The 18766-nt window shown below is 42.6% G+C and overlaps 1 protein-coding gene across 1 annotated transcript in view; it reads left to right on the forward strand.

Moving 5' to 3' along the window:
- LOC107226145 (laccase-5) overlaps positions 1-17929 on the forward strand; it is a 32970-nt gene extending 15041 nt beyond the window's left edge. Inside the window, exons 2-10 of the mRNA XM_015666850.2 lie at positions 11358-11733; positions 11827-12111; positions 12641-12914; positions 13002-13206; positions 13441-13625; positions 13713-13908; positions 14007-14219; positions 14330-14560; positions 14657-17929. Coding sequence (XP_015522336.1) covers positions 11358-11733; positions 11827-12111; positions 12641-12914; positions 13002-13206; positions 13441-13625; positions 13713-13908; positions 14007-14219; positions 14330-14560; positions 14657-14832 — 2141 coding nt within the window. The 3' untranslated portion in view covers positions 14833-17929. The remainder of the gene's footprint in view (positions 1-11357; positions 11734-11826; positions 12112-12640; positions 12915-13001; positions 13207-13440; positions 13626-13712; positions 13909-14006; positions 14220-14329; positions 14561-14656) is intronic.
- Positions 17930-18766: the final 837 nt, after the last annotated feature.

The raw sequence follows: 18766 nt of genomic DNA on the forward strand, positions 1-18766 counted from the left end.
ATCTGGGCATGTGGTAATTAAGCATCTAATGCTTGGAGCCTCTCGACAAGTTGCTAAGTTCCACACTGAAAGATACACGATGGGATGTTCTCGCAGAGTGATCAATTATAACTACAGTCTGTGTTTAACAATGAAGAAGACAAACGGCAATTAACGCCAAATTATGATCGACGTAGTCTAATGATCGAGGGAAATATATATCAGAAAATAGGAATACAATTTTGAGTAATTTTATTGTCATCGTCAAAAGATAATGGGTAGAAATTTTATTCCGTTTATCGAATTTCACTCAATGATTCTGCAATTCCTATTTTTTATTATTTTTTTATTTATTTACTTATTTTTTTTTTGCTCCCTTTCGTAGCTGGAACGAAACTTCTTTCCCAACTCTACACGAGCATCGTGCGTTAATCGCGTTTACAAATAGCGCGTATCGCATTAACATGACAGTCGGATTTTCATTTGAAAAATAAATTTATTATCACATTTGTTTGACTTGTGTTCACGAAACGGTTTATAAATCACGTCTCGCGTGCAGGTTGGCATGATTTTAAAAGAGCGCTTGTTTAGCCGGTCTATGTAATTAATGTTACGCTGCTGAGAGCCGGCTTGGAGAAAGTGAGCCACAAAGTTCCAAGGTTAAGGGGAAGGGACCTACTCCGATCATTGGTTCAAAAATAGACGCTACGGAAAATACGCCTATCGGTTAAGCATTATTTAAGATCATATTATACCGGTCTCTACGGTGTAACGTATGCGTAATACGATAATTAGAGAGTGAAAAAAAAAGAAAAAAAAAAAAGAAAAAACAACCCACCGCAAATTATACACCAAGAAACCTGCAACAGCTGGGAGCGGATGAACGTTATTTTCTTTCTTTTCCTATTTTGTAATTTCATTCCATATTTCACCAGAGTCGGTTCAATTATGTTCACACGCGGTTTCAGACTGCAGGTAGAGACGCTTTACAAAAAAGGACAATTATTCATTAATCTTATAGTGGACTATTTTTGTTCTTCGTTTATCTATTTCTACCGTCAATCTTTTCGTAGTAAAATGCAGAGGCGCGTTCTTCTAAAATTCTCCCTGAGATTACATTACGTGTTGGCGATAATTATTCTATTGCGTTCGGAATAGTGCGAAGGCGTGAAAAATAAGAAACCGTGGCCGTCGCTGCGTTTCAATTTACACGTTTGCGAAATTTTCAACCTGTTACCGCGTCGCGACGCTCTCGAATATTGTTATCGCAAAAGCGCGTGTAATAATTGCTGCACAATGTTGATCTATGCGTTTGTGTTATTTTTTATTTATTTTTTTTTTTTTTTATTTTTATGTCTGTTACAGATGTATACGCACGATAATAACACGTTGATTATTGAAACGAAGCGTACAATTCAGAGAGGAGAGAAATTGATTTACCTACCTAGCAACGTCGAGTTCTTTTCTCAACTCCCTGCTTATTTTATATACATAGCTGCGAGATCTTAATTAAGAGTCTTAGGTATGCGATAATTGAAACGCGAGGTGAAAATTGAAATCACGGTTATAAAATATTATGATAATTCCAAGCCCCGACGAAAGCACCTGTCTCTAATGAAATTTTAATCCCTAGTCCCGACTGCGGTGTAATAATTTAATGCAAATCGAATAAATAACGGAACGGAAATTTCGTTCACACAAATTCATTATTGTGTATTTTTTTTTTTTTTTTTTTTTTTACGAAGTACGGCACTCGAGTTGCTATTAATTCTATTTACACCTCGGGCGGTAATAATATTTTATTTCTCACCTCCTCGTTGATTAATGCGAGATGGTGTAAAAAAAAAAACGTATTTCTATGTGTATATATGTAACAGTAACGTAGATTTTATACGAATAAAATTTCCCCGTGACTGAACGGACAATATGATGAACGTTGGTTTATTATTTCAGTAAATCAAAACTCAGCGTTTCACTCCTTCTAGTCCCTATGTATAAAAAAAAAAAAAAATTCATATGCATATGTATATATAATAACAATCGAAGTATTAAAAATCCCACGCAGTGAAATGGCACTCGAATATTCTCCCGCATCTTGAATTTTATACCGCACTATATTGTCCCAGAGAATGGAAGAAAGTAAAAAACTGACGCATCTCTGTAATAAGCGATTTATTGGGTGTATGTGTGTGTAATATATTGCATCCGGGATAAATGAAACAAGTAACGCGAGTTTTTGACGTGAATCAGCGTCCGGCAGTGAAGAAAAAAAAAAAAAGTGTGATTTCTAAACTGACCAACACGCCCAGATGCAGTCACGCGTGTGGGCAACGTTAAATCAAGATTGAGAATTTTATCGGCTCGTTAAAATGGCAAAGTCACGGTCAGCCACCGGCTATGACCCAGTTAGCTTGAGTTTTGAGCAATAATTTAAGCCGCCGGCACGCGGGCCGAGTTAAATAAATGGGCGGGTGGAAATTAAATGGCACTTTGTCTTCGATACGATTTACGCATGCTGCAGGCATTCTTATAACGGAGGGATGGAGCGATTTCGTTTATACCGAGTTTAACAGTGTGAATATTTAGTTCCTTGTTTCAGCCTCGATCTTCGTCCCGGCTCGAAGAATGAGAATTATTATTTATTTTTTTTTTTTCCACCCAGGTGGAATTTGGATTTGCTTTCTCTGCTTAGTTGTCACGTAAACAGCCGATTCGAAACTATGGAATACGCCATTTCATAGACCCGGAGGCAATTCGTCATTGGTCCAATTTATGGGAAACTGTCTCTTCAACGAAATTTACGCGAAGCTTTGTTTGTGGTCATAGATAAACCCCGTTACTAGACAAAGATTGCGAAGTGACGACAATGGCATTAAGCGACACACTGTTATAGTTATATGTTCTGTTCTGTGAGTACGCCTACTTTTCTCGGTGTTGCACATTCATACCCGTGGGAAAGCCTGCGGCCTCACGTTTTGCCTATCGCGATCACGGATTTGCTAACCGAGTAGATACGACCTACAGCTTTCAATTATAAATCCTTAGAACGGTCCTTGAGATGTCACTGGAAATGTCACGAAATTGTTAAGGGGTTATAACTGGTGCAGGATTTTTCTAAAATCGATTTTCTTTTCACTTTCGTAATGTGCATATATTCAAGTATGTACACGGAAAATTTTATGTCGATCTGACAAATTTTCTCCGAGATCAGATAATACCTCGTATTAACTAAATCTTTTTTGTCTTTTCATTTCGGATGATCCAGTCCAGAGATATCTTGCTCACGACAAGACGCCTTTTTTTAAGATAGCAGATTTACAAATCATTATTTTTACAAATAAAAAATATCAGAACGAAGTTCAATGTCACCCCAATATGTATATAAACTTCTATATTAATAAATTGAAACGTCTCTTCGTGAAAAATTCTTAAAAAATCGCTTTTTCCAGTCTCCCGACCAGGTCTAACCCCTTAAATTTAACGCAGGTGAAAATCGTTTCCATTTGAATTTTATGCTCTTATTAGTAGTCGTTCCTCCTACGATTGGTGCACTTCGAGTTTACTCAGCTGTGAATGATTTCAAGCTGGATGAGGATCCTTGAGCGTGCTGAAATATAGGGTAAAGACCAGGTACGCAATTTCCGCTACTCACTCTCAGACGGTCTAATGATCCGTGACGCGATGATAGCTGCGGAAGATATCGCCGATCGTCCACAGGGATGTAGTTATCACGTGGCGAGATCGGTTCACAGCGGATTCATTCTACCGGATCATCACACCCAGAGGATGCTGCGATTCGATATTCTCCTCCTGTTCCGACGGTAGGAGAACAGGGCGCGTCGGCACAGCGTGATAAATCACTTCTGCGCTTTTAAAGCTGGTCTAGAAACGCAGGAACAACGTTCCAACTGTCCGTTTTCCGCTTCAGACAATGTCCGCTTGATGATCGGAGAGTGAAAAGGCGTGTCAGGTGATCGTTGGAGATTCGATCGTTACCGTTAAGAGCAGATCGGGAAGTCTCTTTGACGTTTTCCAAGATCGGATGGAGTGGGAAGGATTTATCCCAGTCTGCATAACACTGTTGATCTGTAAAACTCAGCATCGATGGAGTTTTACTCAATCGGGAAATTAAGAGCAGATCGGAAAGTCTATTTGACGTTTTTCCAAGATCGGATGCACTGGAAAAGATTTATCCCAGTCTGCATAACATTGTCGATCTATAAAACTCGATGTCGATGGAGTTCAACTGCGACAGGAATGCCGATTCCATTAAAACTACCAAAGTGGGAAAGTTCCAACTGTAACGCTGCATTTGCACGTTTGACAACAAAAAGCCAGAATCGCGTCCTGCGCATAACGAATACTTTTATAGGTACAGACTACAGATATTATAACGTTAAATTTACGGTAGTATGGCTGGTATGAAATTATGTCTCGAGGGCGAATTGAGTCATGGGCAGAAAATAACAGTGACGGTTTTTTTTTTATCCCTAAGAAGTACGACAACGGTCGGTTATGGCGTGACGTGCACAGGATATACCTTACAGTCTTGCAACACGTTGTTCAACCGAATTCGATCAAGTCTCACTGATGGATTCGTAAATATTGCCAACTTTTAAATGTGGACCGAAGCGTTGAACTCGACGTTAGATATACTTACTGCGTCAAAAGCGAAACTAGCGAACGCCCATTGCCCTCGGGTTTTATGAGAAAGATTTCATTACCTCGGGCTGTCTTTAATTGGAGAACATGGAATCGTTATGTTCGTCGTTAAATATAAGGTATACCGAAGGTTCGTCTCGGTGTATTTTGCCTCTTCAAACGAACGTTAGACCACCACGCGTGAGGAGTAGGAATGAAATTGGAACAAGGAAAGAGAGAGAAAAAGGACCGGAAGTGTGCAAGAAGGCGGACAACTGCAATGGATGAGCAAGCGGAAACCGCCTGGTCAAAAGCGTCGGAATTTTGTTGTTGCGGCATTTGGAGTACCTGCTACAATTCGAAATGGTCGCTTCTAGACTGACTCCCGAGTAATGACGTAACTTGGCATTAAATTGATATTGCACGATGTCCTGCTGGGCGAAATGGGTTAATACACAGTATGAAGAAAAGCACTTTACGTTACGGAATGCGGATTGAAGAAGGTGACCAGCACGACTTCCGGTGGTTTAGTTTCGCGACCACCTACCGTGTCCACGCAACGACGTCGTGCCTAGTTGGTTTTTCCTCTTCTATTTCTTCTACTTCTTCTTCTTCTAGTAGTAGCGACGAAACTCTTCATTGTCCTGTCAAGGACTCGAGTCGTTTTTACTGGCGTCTAATAACCGCACTGGCCGATGATGCGATTATATGAAACTTGGTAAGGAACCGATGAATATCTTCTTTTTCTTTTTCTTTTTGCGCGTTTTGCAAGAATGCTGATCGACTCGGCTCACGCCCAGCGTGATGATGACTCGGCAAGATGCGACAAGGCCAAGGCTAACGCTCTCTTCAACTTGCGTATCGCAGCCAACACTTTCTATCGGCAATGGAGCGGAGAACCGTGGCGCATCGCACTGCGGAGGTTTTCGAGTTTAACGCTGAACGTCCGAGTGACATGTGGATTGGCAAAAAAGTTACCCACCTACTTTACATATACACGATCCATCTAAGCTTGGACGTTTTTACGTGAAGAAATAGAATACAAACATATATAACAGTCCACTTAAATGTATACCTGTGCTATTCGTCAAGAATATGTTGGTGTTCCGCTCTTCCCAATCCTCGACACGTTTCTTATTTGACAACCGATTGTTGCTTTCTAAACAATCCTGACAGCACGTAGTCGAAATTCGTTGGTTATTTGTCACGTTTTTTACTCATTACTTCAAAGCTTGTTGGGATATGATAAGGAAGAAAAATGATAACTACACCATGGTCGATAGACCGTAACTTGGAATCTACTCGAACTTGATTTTCAGTATGAAACCTCTTTTGCCAATCTGGTCGAAATTACCGGAGGCGAAGGAAAATTGTGAAAAAAATTTTATGTCGTTATCGAGAGGAGAAAACTTTCGTTACCATTTGTTCGAACTGTCCGATTCGCCCTCTCTGGGTTCCTCGCTAAACAACCGATCAGATATATTCACTATCCGAGTATCTTTCTGCCCGGCTTGGCGTGTATATAATGTACAAGTACAGAGTTTGGTCGTTGACTCGTGTACAAGATGTTAATCGCACATCGCCAACAGTAGCCGTGTTTGAAACGGTGCAGTGCCGTTCACGTAACAGCGACGATGTATCTCCGGAGTGGTTAGACTATACATATGGGCGACATACGGCTTGTTGAATATGCGATTCTGAAAATGTTCCGCTTGTCTGATTCGGAGGTCTATTGTAGGTAGGTTGTTAGGTACTTTCTCCGTTTCTCCGCGTGCTTGTAACAACGAGATAAGTTCAAAGTACACACGCACGTCGTCTCGCAATTAGAGGTGCATCGTCTCGTGCACGATGCACGTAGGTACGTACAAGCCGCAGGCCGAAGACGTGCCTGAGGTTCGGAGCAGCTGACTGAACGAAGATTGAATTTTCAAAAGCCGGTGACGTTGATTGATGCTGGTATAACGAATTCGTTACCGGGACAGAAGCCACGGCTGCTAGTACCAACATCGACGACGTACGAGCGAGGAAACCAGTTTGCTCTTGGAGTATCTCTGGCATCGCTCCTTCCGACTTCCAAGTTCCGAATTCCTAAAATTCTTGGGCTAATTTAATCACCGTCGTGATTCACTTTCCACCTCTCGAAACCGTTTCTACGACTCGACTCCGCCGCTTATGGAAGCTGACGTCCCTGGTATCCAGGAAACTCCGAATACGTTATGTCGTTTGCTCATTCCCCTTGCTTTGCGCATGCTGGATCTACGCGTATATGTGTACGCATCTCATCCAATAACGGATGTTTCCGGTCTCGGTTTTGTATCGTCCCAGATAAAACCAGTCGGAAACCAGCTCGTCTTCCACGACAGTCGACCGACTAGTTTGCTGACACAGTTTCGATCCTAGAACTGACATGCAGCTACACGGACGCTGTGCTCTTCTTCTTCCTTCTTCTTCTTCTTCTTCTTATTCTTCTTGATAATTTTTTTTCTCCTCAACAAGGGGCATTGAGTTACCCACATTCACGTTTCGTTTACCTTACGAGATGAGGATACATGCATGCTACAATGCGCTCATTTAACGTGTTATTCTTAATCTTTTTCTCATGCTCAACACCAATTTGCTTAATCGGTCACGCGATGAAAGTCAGCGAGCAAGTCTTCCACACTACTCGCGGCACTTTGTTTTTAACAGCATACCATATCGTAATCACCATTTCGGCTGTTCAAAAATACCCTGAACGGAATCTTGTTCCAATTATATCTCGGTAGAATTATTTTTGAAATAGGATTTGAAAAAACGCTGGATGTCCGCGTGCCTTTTCGCATTGTTTACATCTTGGCGATCGATGCAATGCAAAGTGTCTTTGGGACCTAATATCGGTTTCTGGTTTCAGTCATGCCGTTTGCGCTTTCTACCCAGTAAAAAGACCGCTGAACGACTCGCTCCGATGCAATTCGATGTTTTTCTACGTTGCGGACCTGTTCAGGGTTTGTGAAATAGACGCTTTAGAGTGCTGCGTTGCCACAGTTGAAACTGAAGCCTGGACAAAACCTCTCTGCACAATGATTCGGCACAGTTCTAGATATCCTCTTTCTACATTCGATGTATTTTCCACATTTGAGTACGACGCCGATCGGGCTTTACCGCAGTTAGTAATTTTCACCGATTTCGATCGGTCCACGGCTGTTAAAACTTTTGCACAATGCGATAAGCGTTACACAAATTATCGAAGGTATATACATTTGCCGGAACAATTAATTGTGGCCGGTGACCGAGATCGATTTCCAAACGAGGCTTTTTTACGTTCGTATCACGCTGAAATTGTAGCCCAACCCGAATTCCTCTAAACCAATACAACAGGATATTACCTACCTGTAAAGAGTCGATGCGATTCGTTTTACGTCGTCGCGCGAGTTTTTCTTTTCTCTTGCACAGGTAAAATCGTGAAAGAGCGTTAATTATTGCGGGGACAAGATCAGCCCTGACCCAAAATACAGTTATACGGGAAAGCACACAGTGTACATACCATAAAAGTGATTCGAAAATTAAATTTCCTTGTGCAAATGTTTACACGATACGAGTTTGTCAACGTTTTACAATTGTCGTGAAAAATAAACATAGATTGTAACATTTCAACGCCTCTTATCATTTGATGGATAACCGTTACAGTGGAAGTACAAAAGTGTAATTAAACTCTTCCCGAAACCAGGTGTTTTTTCGACCAATGAAAGGGCTGTACAGTTATGTCAACGGATTGTCCAGCCAACCGCGGCGTTATGACCGACTGAATACGGGATAAACCAGCCCGAGACTATCATAATGGATCAATCGTAATAATAATGAGACGACTGAAAGCCGTAGTAGAAAGTAGACACGCGTTACGTTTTTCTGTACAAATATGTATACATATATATATATATATATATATATATATATATATATATATATAACCGTACAATTTGCAGCCACTAAAGAATCAGCCCAGTCATTCATTTGGAATTAATTTCTTGCCAGGTATTGTTAATAGGAATTTTACTTTTTTATGCACCATGGATGTAAGACGCACGGATTCGATAATGGCCGGCCAGTCGAAGCTGTTCAGCAATTATTTCGGAATTGAATTGAATTTAATGCAACCAGTGAAATCTATCCCATGGTTTTTATCGATATATGTATATCAGCCTAGCACGCGTTCCGTTTTGCCCCCGATATCATTGTTCCGCTGGCGACAAAGGAATCACCAACCGAATGGTCGAATGCTCCAATTCCCGCTCCCCCATTGTCACGGTTATGATGAATCACCGTGTTCACACTTTCCTTCAAATTCACCGGCAGGATATCAAGTGCCGTTAATATTGTATCGAATTCGACGGCGGACCGCGTGACGAAATTTAAATCGAGTGAAACCGCGGTGATTTCCAATTAGTCGGGGAGAAACACAACGACCTCATCGAAACTTCTTATTGGCACGAGAACGTCGCGATTTGTCCGGAAATTCCGGTTCGTTCATCCGGAACCTCTGATCCCTAGTTTCCGAGTCGCTGCAGCCATGCCAAAAGGTTTGAGAATTTACGTAAGAACGTCGGTTGTTTTCAACGACCTTCAGGGTTGTTGGAGAATCGTGTCATCGGCACGTTAAGAGTCTGCGATCTAGAGAAATTAAACGTAATGATATACCAAGGGGAAAAAAATGGTGTGAAAAACATTAGCGCCGATGTTGTTTGTGTCGTGCTGTTTTATTCGCGACGCGACTTTCGGACTCTCTCTCATTCCGTTGCTCAGCTGCACCTATAATTGCCCGAAATAACAAGAAGTTGCAAATCTCGCAAATATGCGTAATCGGCTTCCATTAATTGGTCTCCGATATACCTACTACCATACCGTTGCGAAGTACCGATCATTAGGCTAGACGACCTTAACTGGTCCGAGAACCGCTGATCATCGGACAAACCAGAGCACTAATCTATCAATCAGCTTTTAACTGGGTTCGGCCAATTCACAGAGACTACAAAGTGGGCATGGCGGAGGGCCCAACGTCCAGATGTGGATCTCGTTTGTGCAACAGTCTCATGCTTGTCCCCTTTATCAGCCTGTCACTCGTTAGCAGGATCCAGCTTCACGCTGGAGGCAAAGGAGACTTGAAAAGTTCGAAATCGCGTAAAGGCAAGTAAACGTGCGGCGCGAAATGAATGTTCCAGCGGAGGAATTTACGCACGTAGATTCAGTGACGCGAGACGAAAGCAGCGGAGCCAATCTTTAATGCATACGTACCACGGACAAATACTTCAGCTGAGGGTTACAGACTCTAAGGTCGGTGGCGAAATTGTTCGCCTAGTTTAGCTGGTCGCAGTCGCGACTCGCACGCACCGAGTTCGTAATTGTATCCATAAATTTCGACGTGGTATTTGAAATTTACAGAAATACGCGAAACTTGCACAACCGCGCGATACGGTTACTCAAGAGTTTTATCACCGTTGGTTTCTCATTGCCAATGCTACCTTCTGGTCCATGTTCACCTGGCGCTGTAACGAATATCTTTGATACACGGTGGAGTGGGAATAATTCTAGACCGTATAAACGGCCGACTAAAACACCTGTACAACGTCCAGGTAATTATTATGAAACTATAACGCGTTATGAGAGCAGGTAACAGGTCAGGTTGAAACGAACACTCTAATTGCCTAGGCGTTATGCGGCGAAATGTATGTTACACAACGACTAGGCGGCCCAAAAAGATGACGACGCTTTTGGTCAACGTGCCTGCTCAGTTTGGTCCACTTTCTTCCGACGCTGACCCGCGGAAAGAAACTCGCCTACGTAGGTGAAGAATCTGGCTTATTAGGATCAGCAAGGGCGTTATTGGCTCCGGCTTTCCTTCATTGACTCATCCGATTAATCGGGTCTACGCTTTCTTCGAACAACTGTCGACAAGCTTTTACGCCAGTCAAAGATCACGGAGATAATTACAGGGAAGTTGCAGCAGCATCAACTATGGGTGTAATCATGTTGCGTTCGTGTTAAAAGGTGACGCAACGCGGACCGCGAAAAGATGATCGTTTCACTTCTTTCTACTCGATCGTCGATTCTCGGTCTCGTCTGCGGTTCGCTGAGATTAGTAATATCGCACGCATCGCATGTAGACTTTCATATAAGTAAGTAAAAATCCATTGGCGAACGCGACCTCGGTCAATAATTGACCTCACGATCGGTCTCGAACAACCTAGTAGCACTGCTACAACATTACGCGAGGTCAGGTTGTAGGGAGATCACGGAATGTAGCAATTCCGTGTGCTTAATTGACCGCTGGCAATTAATTTTACCATCTGTTGCCGTGATGCAAAAAGGAGCTTTTTCTTACCCCCGTTTATCCAATTACAACAACTACATACACTCGTGAAAATTTATACTCAACTGACAACCTCAAAGGCGGCGACGCGTTCACTCCTGGCCCTCGAGGCATCGAGAAAACACGAGACTACTGCGTGTTACCCGAGTGAAATAACTCCTCGTGTCCCATGCTATTTATCGAATGCCGCGTTAATACTCGGCTGACAATGCTAAGTGGTTAATTAATCGTTCGCTGCAATGATATTAACGAGCCTTCGAAGAAACATAATATTGAAGAAAGCACTTCCTTCACCTCAAGTTCCCCTCCTCGTCAATGGCACTTCGGCACATGCATTCCGTGCACGCTCTCTCAGTTCAGTCAATAACGTTCCATTGCTTGTTCAAATTTTCAGAAGCTCTCGGCGATGCCATTGACCAATCGACAGCATCGTCTTTCTGGAGTCCAGCCATCAAGACCGGAAATGTGTTCCAGACTCCGGACGATTCCTCCAACTTCTTCTCTTCGACCCACGGTATACTGCAAACTCACCCATTGGGCACCTCCTTCCAAAGCGGATTCGGAGGCATCGACAACCTTGGTAGCAGAGGTTCCACCGTGAGGCCACCCAGGACTCGACCACTCGACTACAGCGAGCGGGCCACCGCCGAACTGAGACGTAATCCATCCCTCTCGGCACCCGATGAGTGTGCTCGGGCATGTCGCGAGGGCGACCCTCCAAGGATTTGCTACTACCACTTCACGTTGGAATTCTACACGGTCCTTGGAGCGTGAGTCCTTTTCTCAATTGCCCCGAGTGATCACAGTGTGACCCGACCTGCGAACCGGATCTAACACTTAATCGATTCCATTTCGTCCAACAGGGCCTGCCAAGTCTGCACTCCGAACGCGACGAACACGGTGTGGAGTCATTGCCAGTGCGTTTTGGCAGACGGTGTGGAGAGAGGAATCCTCACTGCCAACCGAATGGTGCCTGGACCAAGCATCCAGGTCTGCGAGAATGACAAGGTCGTTATAGACGTCGAGAACCACTTGGAAGGAATGGAGGTTACGCTGCATTGGCACGGGATTTGGCAGAAGGGATCGCAGTACTACGACGGTGTGCCTTTCGTAACTCAGTGCCCGATTCAGCAGGGAACTACATTCAGGTATGTCGGGATAACTTCTTGTCCCGCCCCAGTGACGGCAGCCTTTCTTTATTCTATTACGGATAATTTGTGTGAATTTGGCTCGTGCCACGCGTCAGGAACAGGAAGCACGCTTATGCTCAGGCTGAATCGAGAAACCTGTTTCTTCAGGGACGGTGCGGCGGCGCAATTGTTCCAAGAGAGCGTCGACACATTCGTTGAGCGTAATTGAACATAATTGAATCGAAGATGAAGGAGCTTCGCTCGATTCGGATCAACTGTAGGCGAATGAATTATTACTTTCCCCCTAATAGTCTCCACGTTTACGTAACTAGGCAACTTACGTGTCCGCAGTCACGTTTCCCAGACTTAAATTTCGATAGCCCGGTACAAATAGACTTAACGCTGCTGTTCTCTTCGTCATGACTGGACGTAATGGTTTCGTTTTCTTTTTTTTTTTTTCTATATAATCTGTGAACGAGCGTACCGAACGAACTTCTGCTTGTATTCTTTTCACAACCGTATTTATAAACTGATGATCATTCCGAAGGTATCAATGGACCGCCGACAATGCCGGTACTCACTTCTGGCACGCTCATACCGGTTTGCAAAAAATGGACGGTCTTTACGGAAGCATAGTGGTCCGCCAGCCACCCAACAAAGAGCCTAACAGCAACCTGTACGATTTCGATCTGACAACGCACGTGATACTGATCAGCGACTGGATGCACGAAGATGCCGCTGAACGATTCCCGGGACGTTTGGCCGTCAACACTGGTCAGGATCCGGAAACTGCCCTGATCAACGGAAAAGGACAATTCCGGGTACTTTGATGCTTCGCTCGGTTGGACACGGCGATTGTACGTCTTGCCTCAATGGTATAACTTCATCTCGGTTTCTCTGATTCGCAGGACCCCAATACCGGTTTCATGACCAACACACCGCTCGAAGTATTCACCATCACGCCAGGCCGCAGATATAGGTTCAGGATGATAAACTCCTTCGGATCCGTTTGCCCGGCTCAAATAACGTTCCAAGGACACACGCTGACCCTGATCGCTACAGACGGAGAACCAGTTCATCCTGTAAACGTCAATACGGTTATTTCATTCTCAGGTAAGGGGGTAAAGGCTCAATCAAGTATAATACGCTCTGCTGGATACCGTAGTATTTTACTCGATTGTGGTATTTTAACTTTCCCGGATGTTATATTGGTAGTTAATGTTGCGAGGTGTAGAGTTTATGACCACTCTGCAAAAATGAACCAGACGCTTCATCAAACTTCGAACGCTTCTTCGAGTGCCAGCGAATGGACAAATTAAGAGCTCTTACCAACCGATTTTACTACAGGTGAACGATATGACTACGTAATAAACGCTGACCAGCCTCCGGGCGCCTACTGGATACAGCTTCGTGGTCTTGGAGAGTGCGGAATAAAGCGAGTTCAGCAACTGGCTATCCTTCGTTACGCAAGAGGACCTCATCAGCCGAGTTCCGACCCACCGACCTACGATGTCGGGCTTCCCCAAGGAGTGGTAAGGGTCACGAGCTGAGCAGAGAAACCCTTGGAGAATCCTTCGATGGTTCTATCCGGTCGCAATCTTACGCCACGGTAATTTCAGGTCCTCAATCCGTTGGACGCCATTTGTAACAGACCGCGTGATGACGCAGTTTGCATAAACCAGCTGAAAAACGCCCGCCACATCGACGAGGGAATCCTGCAAGAAAGACCCGACGTCAAGATATTCTTACCGTTCCGTTTCCTTTTCTACAGACCCGAGGAGGTCTTCCAACCAAACACGTACAATCGATACTTGGGTAAGCCTGCGGTCGTTTTACCGTTGTCTTTGCAACCAGTTAGGAAATGGACTCTTCGTAATGGTGATGTAAAAAAAAACAAAAAATGTTTCTTCCAGTCGCGCCAACCGGCGATCACGTTATTTCACTGGTCGACGAGATATCGTTCACTTTCCCACCGTCGCCGCCGCTTTCCCAGATCGACGATATCCCGCCGGAACAATTCTGCAACGGTGACAATCGTCCGGCCGATTGCGGTGCGAATTGCATGTGCACTCACAAAGTTGACATCCCGCTTAACGCCGTAGTTGAAGTCGTCCTGGTCGACGAAGGTAGGAGACGCGTAACTTGACTCGTTTTACATACGACGCCAATCTCCGGATTACAATGATCCAAGAGTCTCGGTTTACCGTACGTTTCTTTCTTTTTCCCCACTCGACAGTCCAACAGCCGAATTTATCCCATCCGTTCCACTTGCACGGATACGCCTTCAACGTGATCGGCATGGGCAGATCCCCCGACAAGAATGTGAAGAAGATCAACTTGAAGCATGCCCTTGATCTCGACAGGCGAGGTCTTCTCAACAGACAGTTCAATCTTCCGCCGTCGAAGGATACAATTGCTGTGCCAAACAACGGTTACGTCGTATTCAGATTCCGGGCCGATAACCCTGGTCAGTACACAACAACCCCGTGAATGGCGCTTACGTCGCAGCTCGCCACTCTAGTATTCACTCCTTTGAAAATGTGTTTTCAACCTTTTCTGACAGGTTACTGGCTCTTCCACTGTCACTTCTTATTCCACATAGTGATCGGAATGAACCTCGTTCTCCACGTTGGAACACACGGAGATCTTCCACCTGTACCGCCAAACTTCCCAACGTGCGGAGATCACCTACCACCAATAACGCCGCCGCTTTCGATCGGAAGCTCGATTTACCACTGACCCTAAATCACATAATACCACCACCACCAGTAGCACTACTTTCTACTACCACTCTCAATGAAGCTCAGACGCTGAGACACGCTGGTCCAAAGCACTTTATACTTGTGGTATGAATTACTAAGGCAAGGTGTACAAATGCATGCTGCTGACCTTTGCATCAACACTCAAGGTATATGCTTACTGGTAACTTTTGTCTCAGCGACGAATTACTTCGTCGCGTGCTTTCCTTAGACTACCACGTCACCGTACCGAACGCACCTTCGTACGATTCTGAAGAAAGTATGAGAAAAAATCTTTTGTCACCGAGACAAAAGTCACCAATGAGCATCTACCTTTAACGATACTTTTCTCTACACGGAGAGAAAAATCTGAGGAAAATTACCCTGCTGTTACTAATCGTGATGTAAAAGACACCTAATGCAGTTTTTATTGATGCATGTTACAAAAATTATGGGTTTTTATGAAAAAAATTACTACCTTGCTTAGAAACTATGTATTTCGGCAGCACAAAATTTAAAATGTGACGACGCATTTTTCTGATGCAGCACGGTAAAAACTGCATTAAGTGTCTTTTACATCACGATTATAGTAACAGCAGGGTAATTTTTCTCAGATTTTTCTCTCCGTGTAGAGTTGGACAAGGAATCGGGGGGTTTTTGCATCGCTTCTGTATCATTCTCTTATTCCTCATTTTCACCCTTACCCCACTCTCTTCGTCCTAACTGAACTAAAAAAACTGCTCCAAACCCATTGTACGAGCACAACTTTTGCACGATATCAAGTACTTAACGTGCTTGCTATACCGGTCATCGACCGTGTCGATATTTTCTCCCTGTCCCTCCCTCACAAACTCGTTACTTCATTTTATTTTATTTCAATTCACCTTTTTAATATTATACACAAGTCGGAAGATCCTGAGAGAGACCTTGACAATGACAATGGGATCGAAGATATTTATTTAAACTTGCGGTATTTCACGCGATTTATTTATTTTTTACTACGTCATTTATTTTCAGTTCTCTTTTCTTCTTCTTCTTTTTCTTCTCCGCTCTGGTGCTTCATCATATTCTCACGATTGATTATTCTTCGCAGAATATGTATACCGGTTTACGAATAGGTGTACGTATATCGAATCAGAGATGAGTAAAATGGGAGGAAAAGTATGCGAAGAATATCACGACGGCGCTATTTCCTTCTGTTTTTAATATATATATATACATATATAATATATTCATGTTGCAGCTCGTACTCATACGGTATATCCATGTGTGCATGCCGACGAATAGATCGTTAATGTACCCATGCATGTACGTGTACGTATGGAACTTGTATGATTTGAAGTATGTGTGTGTGCATGTGTGTATTTGCACGCGTGTGAATGATTTTATTTAAATGAAATGTTACTTGAAAATACAGCGACGATCTACGAGAGAAAGAATACGAACGCAAGAAGGTAAGAAAGGAGAAAAGAATGAAAGAAAGAAGGATTAGAATAAATAAAATAAAGCAACAATGTGTGAATGTGTGAACTAACATAATTCTGTATATAATGTAGTGGTAGAAAAATAAAATTTAAATCTATATTAAATTTATTATAATATTATATTATTATATTATTAACGAGGGTGGAACTGGGATAATAGTCTGGAGACACGTCTTGAGGCGAATTCCGCGTGAATTGAAACAAGTCGTCACGGAGTTCAGCTCATACGTTCTCACTTCGACGACTCTGGTCTGGTGTTACATTCGATATTTTCACCTTTGATATTTCAACCGGCACAAAACGCTAAGGATTTCGATATTTTGATACGCTTGCTTCGCTTCGTCTTTCCACAATTCACGCAATATTTACCACCCCATTCGCGCTCTTTACGTATTTCATCATCCCTTTCTACGTCTTCGTTTGAATATTCAACCACCTGTCACTTTCACCTTTATATACTATCCTCGACTCGACTCGACTCGACTCGACTTGACTCTCTTAATCTTTACACTCACGCATCACGCTCCCTCTTCTTCTCTATTTTTTATAGTAATCTCACCTCATGGACCAAAGCAATGCCAATATCGTGCCTATTGTCATATACTCGTATTGTGTAAAAAGCAGCTGTTACATATTTACTCAGGTAGATCGTGGAACGAGACCCGAGTCGACAACTGTTATTAGTTCGATATACGCAATTAATCGCGCACCAAGTAGTCACGTGGTGCGATTGTCAGGGGACTTGTTTGCCATACCGTCTCCGTCTGTCCAAATCACGATTTCTATCTTTTTTTTTCTCTCTCTCTTTTGTAATTCTTCTCTCATCTTATTTTCAGTTTCGTTATTTATTATTATTACTATTATTACTATTATTACTATTATTACAATTATTTTTATTTTTATTTTTATTTTTATTATTATTATTAGTATTATCATCATTATTATCATTATTATTATTATTGTTGTTGTATTACTATTATAGTCGAATTGAACGTTTGTTGTTTTTCTATCACGTTTCTTTTTTTTTTTTTTTACTTATCTCTATGTCGGGGTCTAAAATTACCAGGCTACTTGGTACTCCACAATTTGTATTCAATTCCCCGGTCTTGATACGAATCGGGGTTGGATTTTTTTCCTACGCGTTTATGTACCGTAACTGCTGATTAGACCTGAGTGTTTACCTGCATCACCAATGCGACTTCGATGATTTCGAATATCAGATACGCGATGAACCTTTGCGGGCTTTTATATAGTTTTATGGGCGATTAATTATCGGAATCCCCGTAGCGTCCGAATAAGTATAAGTACGGGACGGGGGGGTGATTGACCACCGGACAGAAAAACGGGCAGTCGATCAATCAGACCAATTTTTCACCGGAAGGATTAACAGGGCTATAATTGAAGTAACACGATGTATAACGTTATGTATATTGCGATACGTTTTTGTAATAAGAATATAATGATATTGTATAGAATTTGAAGAACGGGCGATATATCGTGAGCTGCTGGTCGGTCTGTCGACCAATGCGGTTCTATAACGCACGATCTGACAATTATTCGTTAGGATAAAAGAGATATGTATTTTTAGTAATAAAGTTGTTTTGAAAACTGTTATCGAGCATTTTCATATATGTGTATCAGCGTTTTACTTGGTAAAGAATATTGCCCGCTATTATTATATTTGCCAAAGATTTATACGTAGATAATTAGGAATACTTTATGTAGCTGAAATAGAAAAGTGGTCCATGCTACAGATATCTTGAAGATTTGAGCAGTGTCCCAATGACGATAACTTTGGCTCTAATTTCATGCGATGTTTCTATTGCATAAGAATATGAATACTCGTTTGACCATTTTACGTTCCAGATGTCACGTCGTCGATGGAAACGGTAAAAATTTGGTATAATAACGAAATACAGTAGAAAGTATGAGAGACGTTTTAGTTATTCTACTTTAAAGCTTTGTAGCCGGCGAAGCTGGAGTGAAATGAAAGACAGAAATTTAGCATTTATACATTCATGTTGCACACTGCGTATCCTGTTAGTTGCTGAACCATTTCGGCCAGGCCTCATATATCGGATCGTGAATTTTGTTTGCACACGACACTTCGATCCACACCGAAACAACTAAACGCGTTTTTCCCCCGCCTTTACTGATTCCACTTCTCTTGAGCATCAAACGCTTCTAAAATTACAACTGTAATATCATTGTGGCAAACATCAAACGCTTGAAACTTGTGACAATATAACGTCATCATCGTTTCTAGGAAGAATAACGAGAGTGTTGTTGACATGGGAAGTTTATTCAGAAAATGAGAGCGAAAACTCTTCTCTGATAAACAAAATAAAATGAATCTGAAAATTCTATACGAAACTTGAGGCGAACGTTAGGGGAAAATGTCGAAATAAAGTAATCGTACATGCGTGTACTATTAAAGTTATGTGTGTGTTT

Source organism: Neodiprion lecontei, chromosome 5, assembly GCF_021901455.1.
Source record: "Neodiprion lecontei isolate iyNeoLeco1 chromosome 5, iyNeoLeco1.1, whole genome shotgun sequence".
In the NCBI taxonomy this organism is placed as follows: Eukaryota; Metazoa; Arthropoda; class Insecta; order Hymenoptera; family Diprionidae; genus Neodiprion; species Neodiprion lecontei.